At 34.2% G+C, this 12521-nt stretch overlaps 1 protein-coding gene across 1 annotated transcript; it reads left to right on the forward strand.

Moving 5' to 3' along the window:
• The first annotated feature begins 862 nt into the window (after window positions 1–862).
• LOC134247890 (uncharacterized) lies at window positions 863–10348 on the forward strand. The gene is made up of 2 exons (XM_062730292.1): window positions 863–1013; window positions 4765–10348. Exon 2 carries the CDS (start codon window positions 4793–4795, stop codon window positions 10040–10042), a length of 5250 nt encoding a protein of 1749 aa, XP_062586276.1. The 5' UTR covers window positions 863–1013; window positions 4765–4792; the 3' UTR covers window positions 10043–10348.
• Window positions 10349–12521: the final 2173 nt, after the last annotated feature.

Below are 12521 nucleotides of genomic sequence, written 5' to 3' on the forward strand. Positions count from 1 at the left end.
CACTGCATGAAACAAAACAAGATTTATTGTTAAAACATTACAATTTGTCTCCCAGTCTTAGTTTAATGCTGTTTTATAAATTCTTTCATCTCACACAACCAAAATTTAGAAATTCAAAATCATTTAAAAATATTTCTTCTTTATACATGTATAATAAGATTTATATAAAATTGATTTCATTACGTTAAATCGACCTGAAAACAAAAGGAATAATTTGCTCCAAGTTTTAGCTGTTTATGAATTAAATGGACAATGGTCACTCAGTGCTCTTTAGCAGATGAGAATAGTGTAAATATTTTGATTATAGAAACCCGTCGGAATTCGGACAAGGTCAGAGGATGGTTCCTGCGACTGGTAAACAAGTCTAAATCACCTCACCGTAATCTGCAGGGCTGAAAGTATTAACACACTTGAAATACGATCCCCATGTCTAGATTTATTTTTAAAAATGTCAACAAAGAGATAACCTTACTTGCGAACTAACCAGTAAATGTCAAGTTCTTTTCCATTGTTGGTCAAAGGGACAAAACTCGTAATAACGTTTCTTATAGCAAGAAATAAATCGTATACAACTTTGTATTTCATTAATACATCACATAATAATACATCACATTAACCTTAGGAATTAAATAGATTGAATGAAACAATCGATACCTCAAGAACACTTTCGAAATCGACCAGAACACATTCTAAACGAATATTGTCTCTCAGAGTTGAATATCCCATGTGGAGCCCCAGTGACGAAATGCATAATTGTTATTTTCGGAAGCATTCAGCAACAAAATTTATTATATCTTTCTTTATTCGCCATTAAACCTGCCTAAAAACCACTATGCCTCAAATTAAAACTTTCATTTCTCTAAAAGATCATGGATCTTGGTCATTCTTGCGTTTATAATAATGGCGACCTGCATCGTTAGTTATTCGAGCATTGACTTCCGGTAAAAGTGGTTACGGGAACGTGAAGAAAATGGCGCCCAAACATTCCAGTTATGTGTTGCAGAAATATTGTGGTATGCATCAATGTTAGCACGTTTTTGATCTTTTTGTATATATTATTTTTTTTTCATATGTTAATATATCTTATCAAACAGAAGTATGAGCTACTTGCTGCGTTGCATACAAAGAAAAAGTGAAATTGAAGACTTATGATTGATGTCTATATATATGGTATTCATTTGTATTTTGCCTGCTCAGTTTTGGCAAGAAGACGTGACATATTAATATTTAGAGAAAATGTTATAATGATGTAATATGTTGAAAATATGCAAAAGTAAGAAATGACAGTCTAATGAAAAATGTCACTGACTTAACTGTTAATTATGTAAACTGGTAAATATAACTTGATTGAATGTTAGTACATGTAAGTTGACACTGCTAAAGATGAAATTTAGGAGCTGATAAACATTGATAAATTTCAGTCTTTTATATATAAAATAAAAAGCTATTGTTAGCATATAGGACACAGTCGAGGTACAAGATCATTGATCTTGATGTCGTGTGAAAGGGCTTAATTAGTGGAGTATGCATGCCAAATATTAAGTCTCTATCTTTCTTCATTCAAAAGTTATGGCGAAGGTTAAAGTTTGCCGACAAGGCTATATTTAGGGTATAGGTCACAGTCAAGGTCACAGGTCATTGACTGTGGTTTTAATTAAAAGAGTTTAATCAGTGGTGTTTGCATACCAAATATGAAGTCTTTATCTTTTGTGGTTCGAAAGTTATGGCAAAGGTTAAATTTTGCAGAAAAAACTATTTTTAGTATATAGGTCACAGTCAAGGTCACAAGGTCATTGACGTTGGTGTCATTTGAAAGTGCTTAATTAGTGGAGTATGCATACCAAATATGAAGTGTCTTTCATTCATGGTTCAAAAGTTATGGCGAAGGTTAAAGTTTTCAGACAAACAGATTAACAGAAAAACAGACAGACAGGACAAAAACAATATATGCCTCGGATCTTTCGATCTGGGCGCATAAAAATTAACAATTTCGTTAAATTATTTACATAATATATCTACCCATATCTTCTATCAAATATGATCAGATGACGCTTATACCTGATTTTTAACTTTTTATATAAAATAAAATAAAATATTTCAATATAGAGGATCACTCATCAATATTTTCTACCTTGGGAGGGAAAAGGGCAGATCTGGCCCCAAGACCATAAACTGAGAACAGACTTAAGTCAAAATCTAAAACCAGTACAACTTTGGAAATAACATAATTGACAATGAAACAAAATTCGAGATATTAAAAATCAAAATTTTGACTTAAGTCTATTCTCATTTTATGGTCTTGGGGCCTGATCTTTTTGCTGAAATTTTTATTTTTACATTGATTTATAACACAGTGACAAAACTGTCTGAAATAAAAAAAAAATCATTAAATTTTTTAAAAATCTAGACAAAATATAAGAAAAGTGCATGTATCTACAATTAGTGAGTATTTCCATTGGGAAATTTCTTTTCTTACCGTTTGGTGTCTTCAATAACATTTGAATTAATATTTTATATCATTATACCCCCCCACTTGAAAAGCGGGAGGGTATATAGTAATCGGTATGTCCGTCCGTCTGCCTATCTGTTACGCTTTGGGGTACCCATCTCTTATCCGCAACGCCTCTTATACCACTGAGTGAAATTTAATGAAACTTTCACAGAATCTTTATTACATATTGCCATTGTGCACCTCCTATTTTACTTTTTGACTAGACACACATTTTGGGTTTCCCGGCCACAGCAAAACATGGACTTTGCCATTATAATCATATGGGAGGCGGGGTATCATTTAATGAGCTCATTGCTCACAATACCTCTAGTTATTTACTGCACTGCATCGGGATACAACAAAGCGTAACAGACGGATGGACGGACAAACCGATTACAGTATACCCTCCCACTTTTCAAGCGGGGGGTATAATCAGAAGACAGTTACAAGGCCGATATTTACATGTGTAGAAAATTATAAATTGCAACTACTACATTTTGAATCAAATATTTTTAAAAAATAAATATTTAATTCGCTGACAATTTATTATAACCCCCACTTGAAAAGCGGGAGGGTATATAGTAATCGGTGTGTCCGTCCGTCCATCCGTCTGTACGTCCGTCTGTGACGCTTTGGAATACCCATCTCTTATCCGCAACTCCTCTTAAACCACCGAGTGAAATTTAATGAAACTTTCACAGAATCTTTATTACATATTGCCATTGTGCACCTACTATTTAACTTTTTGATCTGACACATATTTTGGGTTTCCCGGCCACAGCAAAACATGGACTTTGCCATTATAACCATACAGGAAGCGGGGGGTATCATTTAGTGAGCTCATCGCTCACAGTACCTCTAGTTCACATTCAAATTGATTTTCTTGTTAGTAAATAAAAAGTCGATGTTTTTAAAAAAGAAGAGGAAATACGTAGGCATATAAATTGCTCTCAAACCGCAATAGAATAAGAAAGAAAGAACCATTGTTCTAATTGTGAATGTACTCTGAAATACACGTCCACTAATTAATAAGCATACATTTAATTCTAAATCAGAAGACAGTTACAAGGCCGACATTTATATGTGTAGAAAATTATAAATTGCATCTACTACATTTTGAATCAAATATTTAAAAAAAATTATATTTAATATTTAATTCGCTGACAATTTATTATACCATCCACTTGAAAAGCGGGAGGGTATATAGTAATCGGTGTGTCAGTTCCAGAGTTTTATGTCTGTGAGGAATATATTAAACATGCAACTCCATAAACCACCAGTGAAATTTAATGAAACTTTTAGATTAATTTTAACAATATACACTGTGTTTATATATCATTTTTAGTATTTTTACTTTTAAAAAAAAAACATGGACTTTGCCATTATAACCATATGGGAGGCGGGGGTATCATTTTATAATGTTGAGCTTATTACTCACAATGCGTTTAGTTTTTTCCTCCCCTTTTTTACATTAAAATTGATTTTCTTGTTAGTAAACAAGAAGTCTATGTTTTAAAAAAAGATGATGAAATACGTATATTTATAAATATCTCTCAAACCGCAATAGAATAAGAAAGAAAGAACCATTGTTCTAATTGTGAATGTACTCTGAAATACACGTCCACTAATTAATAAGCTCAATCTTAGATAATGTACCTGTATAAAATGTGTTAGTTGAGGTTTACTTTTGAATTGATAGAAAAAAAAGAAATGCATTTCCGCAGCGTTAACAATTGAGCGAATCTGTTTTTGTAAGTTGCAGAGTTTTATGTCCAGGAATATATTAAACATATCCATGTAATATATTTTGTTAATTGTATCGATTAATTGTTTAGAATATACACTATGTTTATATATAATTTTTAGTTTTTACTTTAAAAAATATATATATTTAGAAGACTTAAATATAAGAATCCTTTTTGTATTCATTTTTAAGAACTGCGACCTCTCATATTAGTTCAAAAATTAATTAATTCCCCTTTTAAGAAAAGTAGGAAATCGCTCTAACCAATCAAATTAGTTGAATAAAAGCCAAATATGACAGTTCGTAATATCAAATATTTTTTATAGGTCTTTACTCTTTAGAAAATTACAGGTTCAGGGCCATAAAACTTATGATGAGCTCACTTTTGATTTCTGTTTCAATTTTACAAAAGGAATATATAATGGGAATGTGAGGTTGAAATCAAATGTTTATACCCCGGAGCCTGTAAAAAATCATGACACATAGAATAAGCAAAGAAAACACTAAATATCACTTCTCTTTTTTTCAGTTTTATAATGGTTTAGTTGGAAAGAAGCATGGATGCAAAAGGATTAACTGGCAAAGAACAAAGTGTAAATGATGACCCACCGAATTATAGCTTCAGCGAAAAACTTCCAAATAGTGACGTCATGAAAGAGCTTCCACAAAATGACTCCATGAAAAGTCCCGGATCTTTGGAACAGCATGAAAAATTCCGTGAGTGCTGTCAAGTTGTTGATGTATGCAATGACGCTGATGATACTGCAGAACGGCTCCAACGCAGTCGCGAAGATTCAGTTGTAATCGGTCTCGATTCAAATTCTACTAAGCTAAGTGGAGGTAGAAATGAAAGAGAGTTGTTATCTGAAACATTGTCAAATTTTCCTCAAGATGAAGGTTACTTAAAAGCCCCTCAGGATGTCGAAGTTGCATTTCCTACAAGTAAAAACCAAGATCTCCACGATGGATTTAATTCTAATGATTTAACTTTAAAACAATTTGAAAAGGTAGATAAAGAAATAGATGCTGAGAAAACTCAATCAAAAGATAGCGAGGTTTTATGTCCAGAGAATAGGAATGAACTAGGCTCTAGTTTTGAAGATAAAAGTGATGTCTTCCAAATAAAGAATTTAAACAGTTGTAAGAAAATTGAGTCAATACCTTTCACTGAAGAAATCGATGTCGTAAGAACTTTACCAGGATCAGTGCAATTGTGTCAAACCGTCAACAGGGAAGGTAAAAATAAGCCGCTCATCGCTCCACGTGAAAACGTAATATTATTTAGTGAAGCTTTCGAAAAGGGGGAAGATTTGGCACAGAAAAACGAATCAACCGACAATGCATGTTATGAACTCGATGGAAGCGAAAGTAGTGTAAGATCTATCGAAAGTAAATCCAGATCGCAAGAAGATGTCGGCGAAAGGGGGACAGGATCAGTGCAATTGTGTCAAACTGTCAACAGGGAAGGTAAAAATAAACCACCCAGCGCTCCATATGAAAACGTAATATTATTTTGTGAAGCTTTCGAAAAGGGGGAAGATTTGGCACGGAAAAACAAATCAATCGAAGACGAAGTAGGCAGTAAAAAAAGTGTAAATGACAATGTTGAACTTTTGACAAAACAGGTTTCAAACACAGAATACAAAGACAATAAAGAACAAGACAATGGCAATTCAAAATTCCTCGATCCTATCGTTGACGGAAAGATTCTCAATGATACTTTAAATAAAACAGAAACACAGTTGCAGCAGATTGATAACACTGTAAAACTTGATCATTCTCAGTCACAGGAAGTTTCCACAACAGAAGACAACAAGGATAATAATGAGATAGTAGAACAAAATATAGACAAAAGCTTGGTGGAATTAAAGGATAGCAATAGTCCCAGGTTTGAATCGTGTGAAGTATTGACTTTAGAGATTGATAGGAAAGACCTGAAAGTTGAAGGTTCGTCGCTGTACCAATCTGATGAAGTGTTCATGAATAGCAGTGCGACGGTTTCAGATCTGTTAAGTGTTACAACCAAGGAGGAAAGGCTCAGGGAGCTTTCTTACAATGCGTGTTATGAACTCGATGGAAACGAATGTAGTGAAAGATCTAGAGAAAGTAAACCCAGGTTGCAAGAAGACGTTGGTGAAAGAGAGACAGAAACCGTTCCAAAAATCTTAGCTGAGACCAGCGGCACATCTAATGTATTTCTCACAAATACCAGTATAATTGGTAATAATCATGAAGTAGAAGGTTTAGAAAAAAACTCAATGGAAGTTGACGATTCTACTTGTCCAAAATTTGAATGTGAAGAGACAAATTTGGCACAAGATAAGAAAAACCTGAATGATGAACATCAGCCGCAGTACCAATCTGATGATGTGAATTTGAAGAGCAGAGCCAAGGTTTCAGACACATTAAGCACTCCAGCCATTGAGGATAGTTTCAAGGAGCATTCTTATTGTGCCAGTTTTGAATCTGGTGGAAACACCGTGCCTAGATTTACGTGCATCAGTGACGGATCTCGTGAAACTTATTCCAGTTCGGAGGAAGAAACGATTGATAAAATAGAGACAGATGCCGTACCAAAAATCATAGCTAAAATCAGCGGCATGTCTAATGTTTCCCACACAAATGGTAGTGCTAACAAGAACCATGACAACACTGAAACATTATTTTCTGAATTTTCAGAGGGAGATCTTGATTTTACGATTGAAATCAATAAAGAATTTGAAATAAGTGAGGTAAACTGTCCAAACAGTGAACTCTTACAAAAGTTTAACACAAGTCAAAACGAGAAAATGCCTACTTCTCATTCATTAGAGACGCTTAACACTAATCCAGTACAACCTGTGGAATGCTTTCCAAATTTATCGTCAGTGGAGTTTCGAAGGGATCAAATATTTCACGACCACAGATACAGTCTGATAAGTAAAGAGACCATAGCGGTCATAGCGCATGACCATACTTATAGTATCGATGCTTACACCAACGATTGTCTAAATCCTAGATCAAATCTGACTGTTCACACGAAAGTGGGACCAATTATAATACACAAGGCCCCGGAACCTGTGGACAAAAGAAATGATACTTACACGAAGGAGGAACCAATTAGAATACACAAGGCCCTGGAAACTGTGGACAAAAGAAATGATACTCACACAATGGAGGGACCAATTTTGATATACAAAACGCCGGAATCTGTGTACAAAAGACATAATACTCACACGATAGAGGGGCCCATTAGAATGTACAAGGCACCGGACACTGTGGAGAAAAGAAATGATACTCATGTTGTGATCCACAGGCAAACCGAAATAAATGAAAAATTTCATACGCAACCCAAGCCGCAGACAACAAATCCTGGACCTTTGGTTGTGTACAATCCAAAGACCACACGGAGAGACCTTGATAAAGCTACGACCCCTTCATTTTTCGCTCAGACTGAAGCAAACAAAGAAAAATTATTTTTAAAAACAAAAACTGGAATTTTGTCGGTACAGACAGTCCTCCACCGTGCGGAGACCTCAAAGAACACTCAACATCAGTTGAAAGTTGACAACCCGAATAAGTGTGGAAACATTTCAGACAATTTTTCAGTTTCATATCAAGGAAAAGAAACCATGGGAAATGTAAAGAGTAGTATGTTAAAATCTATTCATATGCCAACCCCAAAACCTGCAGAAACTCGCACATCAGGAGGTAGTGGATTGATTGTTCAACATGTTAGAAGATATGTGCATGACAGTAAATCAGGCACTGTGTCTGAAGAAAAAATATCAGAATCGTTCATGCTGCAATCAGAACATGATAAACCAAAGCCATATAAAACATTGGTGGTAAAGAAAACCTATTGTGATGATAGTCCAGAAGAATGCAATGAAAACAAGGAAGACAACAGAAAAGGCAGACTCGATTTATTTCACGGTTATGCAAAGACATTCAGCGTTAAAGGAGTGCCTCCAAATAATTGCTTTCAAAAATACCAAGCCAATAGGCAACCTTATTATCCTAGTCAAGATGCAGAAAACATGGTTTACCCTGAAAAGAAACCTAGATATTTTTCTGTCATACATCCACAGGAAAGAGTTGTATCTCTGTTAGATGGTCAAACAAAACCAAGCATCATTCAAACAATAATTCCAGATGTGAAAATTCCTGAAGCTACAGACGGGTCTTATTTCAGCCGTATTAAACAGCTGCTCCCTTTACGGAAATTTTATCATATCTCGAAGAAATCCTTGAAAGAAAAGTTTTTAGTTGTAGAACGAGCCGACGGTTGTTGTTATTTCAAAAAACTATATTCACCTGAAATAAAAGATGGTGTCTACCTAGAAGTGATGTACGAGACAGATGATATTTTCGCAGAATATATTGCAAAACAGTTGCAAGACCCATCATTTGAAATAACAGAAAATGTCCCTTTCACCAAGAATAGGAGATGTTGTAATCAAAAGACACCTGAAGCAGAGAAAACAATATTTAGAAAGGAGACCTTAAATCATGAAAGCGAAGAGGACGTGGAAACATTGAAAAAGATAGCTGGTGATCCTGTTAAAACAAAATTGCCTAAGAATCGAAAACCTTGCACAGAAATTCCACGACTTCAGAAAATCAAGGAGAGATGCAAGAAAATGATGTGGCGTGAGGGTTTGAGGATGTATACCATACCTATAGATGAAGTAGATTTTTGGAGTTGGCCAACTAACTTCTATGATCCATGGGATGATCCAAAGCTGAGAAAATTCTCTAGAGTTGTACTTAAATCTCTCAGTCTAGAAAACATGCATTTGAAAGGGATTGATGCACGATGCAGTAAAAGTTGCCGACAAGACATTGTGTGTATGTCATTAAATGCAAAAATTAGAAAGTTAAGACGGGAAAGGAAAAGGATATGTCGCGAGTTTGAAATTCCCCTCAGACGAGTTTCATTGCCAAAAAACAATGACAGTGTTTTCCTAGATAAAGAAAATGCGTTGAATATAGAAATGAATGTCTTTAAAACCTCTGAGGGTGTTTGTATTCCTGCAGCAAAGGAACTGGAAAACGAATGTTCTGGAAGTGAAAAAGTACAATCTCTTTGTGAAAGCGGGAGAGAACTTAGCATCTCCAGTGGGTTTGTTTTCAGTGAAGAGCAAAACGAAAACATGTTCAATATGCAAACTATAAATGAAATTAAAACAGAAAGTAGAAGTGAAAATGAGACATCACCTCTCTTTGAAAAAGCGTATGAAATTCCACAAGAAAATCAGTGGAATTTAGTAGCAGTTAAAGAGGAACCCGTGTCCCAAGGGTACGGTGATGAATCTGTTGACTGTAAAGTACGTTCAAGACAGGAAGAATTACTTGAACAAATAGAATATGTCAGAGATGAACCTATTTCAGGAGGTTGTGCACAGTATTTGGGTTCAGTGCAAAGTTCAAATAGCAGGAAAAGATGTTTTTCAGAATACGAAATAGATAATGATGGTCAGGGTCTTTCTTTTGTGGACCAAGACATGCTGAATTATAAATTGGAACAGGAAATGGACGTCGCTGCTAGACATACACAAATCCAGTCTTCTGGCCCATCTCCTAATAAGATACCTGCCATCAATCCTTCGGAAAACTTGGGATTTGGAAATTATGATGATTATTCTAGTGAAATGATACCCCAAATAAAGATCGAAAATGTTAACGTGACACATGCAACAAATGAAAACATTGAAGCGGAAGCAGGTGTAGAAGACAGAATAAACAATTTTCGAACATTTTTAAAGCAGTGTGAGAAGAAAATCTGTGCTTTAAAGGAAACTATGACTTTCGAGGATAAGAATTAAGTTCAATTCTGAAAAGTTACTGTAAAAAGAATTTTTCTCAAATTTTTTTTTTGTATAAAAATGAAACTGCAAAAGTGCAAAAAGAAAAACATTTTTAAGTTGTTTTATTAAAATTGAAAATTATTTCAGTGTGATGTAATCGGAATTCTTTTATATAACCCGTTGCATTTCTTGTCATCTTAAATAATATTTTCCCGAACAAAGTTGTCCGATAAATTGTTGTAGCTAGACCACTAGTTTTGTGTAAGCGGTGTCTTGGAGGTGTCTTGTCATTCAATTTTTTTTAATATTAAAGAATGATCAGTACCTCAAGCTGCTGTGCATTTAAAAAAGAAAGACATCTATATCTTTTAGGGTCATATTATTTGTATGTCTGTGTCTGTATCTGTCTGAATGTCAGTGACACTTTGTTATGAAGAAAGAAAATGGTTCAAGATAACACTTTCAAAATTTGTAATGCAGTACTTATAAAGAAAACTAGTACCTATTTAAACAGAAAAATATGACCATATAAAAATATCCATTTCTTGACAATAAAGGTCCATTGGCACATTCTCATGAATACTTTTATAATGACCCTTTAAATTCTGTCTGTGGTCTTCCATTAATTCCAGTAAACATTTACATGATTGTATCAATGAATTTTTATTACAGTTTATATTATAAAAGCTACACATGTCGCCTCAATTCATCACAGTGAACAAAACACACCAAAGAGACTTTCACATTCTATAATCACATTTTACCTTTCTATGGATCCAACATTGTAGTCCTTTTTAGTTTTAGTTTGACTCGCTTTAGCGTAGTCCTTGAAATGAGTCCATCTTTCTTTAATTTTGACGTCAAGTTCAACAATTCAGTCTCAGTAAAAATACAGTTTAGGCTATAACCGCTCAAATTAATATTTCAAACTTGGTAAATGAATAGCATTAAAACAAGATGCACTTCAGAAAAATGTTCGATCTTCACTCAGTTCATTTGACATGAAGACTTCAAACAGATACCAGTACGTTTAGCTCGGAATGTTTAGTACTTGATGCAATATGAAGAAAACCAACAAGGAATTAGACTTGTTAAAATTAATTCATAATCTTGCACTCAATAATGAAATATATGGCGATGACGAACAATACTAGTATTCAAGCTCAAAGATAATTAAACAATACAAAACAGCATAGCAAACACAGACCTCCAAATCAACAGAGGTGGGATCAGGTACCATAAATGAGTGATCACCCCCTTCCGTGTGTTCTTGTTATGATCGACAATTCAGTGTGTTAATACTGGCCTAACAATTAGTATAAAAACAGTCTTGTTTGACTCAGTGATAAATATCTGACAATGTCTTTGTATCGACCATCGAACGTACAACATTCTTGTTTCATCAACTTGTTCGTCAAATATTTATTTCGTTTTAGAAATTGTACATTTGTAGAGCATGCTCTTGCGTATCAAATCAACTTAGATATAAACCCCGTATGCAGATGATGAAAGCATATTGCTGCATAAGTACGGGAAGTTGACAATTGAAAAGAAAGTCATCACGTTTATAATAAAGCCTGGTTGTTAGGTTACCATTAACGTCTCTTTAAGGTCAGGCGATACATTCCCCAAATATCTGTTTTGTATATCTTCTCAAAATATGAAAAATATGCAAAATTTTTATTACTGTCTGATTTCTAAACCGTCTTCTAATTGTTTTTAAATTTTTTTTTAGTTTTTTCCCTAAAGGATTATATAAGAAATGCCACCGTCTGGTATCTCGCACAAATGCCTGGTAAGGTACCTCAATTTTTTGGAGTAAACATGTTAAGAAACCTCTCTACACTGCACACTAAAGAGTTCTGATTCTAAGGTATTTTTCTGCAGTTAGAGTGATCTACCCTTAGGACTAAATTTTAAAAAATAGAAATTTACACAATATTACTGAATTTGTAATCAATTCAAGTATTCTCAACATTTTTAAAGGCCAGTATAAATTAACTGAACGTGTTATTTACACGTATTTTCTCTATTGAAGTAATTAACAGCGATATCCTTTCACTGATACTGTGTTGTCTTTGAACATTTTTCCCGTGGGTAAATGCCACGCACCATACATTGAAAATTAGATAGATACGCACAATATTAACTCCTTTATGCAATAAATTTTTCTCAATGTCCAAAAAATATTTTGCAATGGTGTAGAGAGGGTCCTTAAAGCAGTAATTCTTCAATGACAAAATCTTGGAAAAAAATATATATTAATGAGGAAAGTCTTGTCTGTCCTTAAGGTCAGACAACACGTTCCTCAAAAACTTTTCCCAAGAACTTGTCATTGAAGTCTAGGTACTTAAACAAGTTTCTTCACAAAATATTAGAGTACCTTACAAGGCATTTGGATAACACAGAGTGATATTTCTTATATATCCCATATGTATAATCCTCTGAATGGCCTATATCACAATTTTGGATGTACTTATATTCACAAAAAAATTGA

Source organism: Saccostrea cucullata, unplaced genomic scaffold (genome assembly GCF_032062105.1).
Source record: "Saccostrea cucullata isolate Sc308-1 unplaced genomic scaffold, CSIRO_AGI_Scuc_v1 ctg120, whole genome shotgun sequence".
Taxonomy (NCBI): domain Eukaryota; kingdom Metazoa; phylum Mollusca; class Bivalvia; order Ostreida; family Ostreidae; genus Saccostrea; species Saccostrea cuccullata.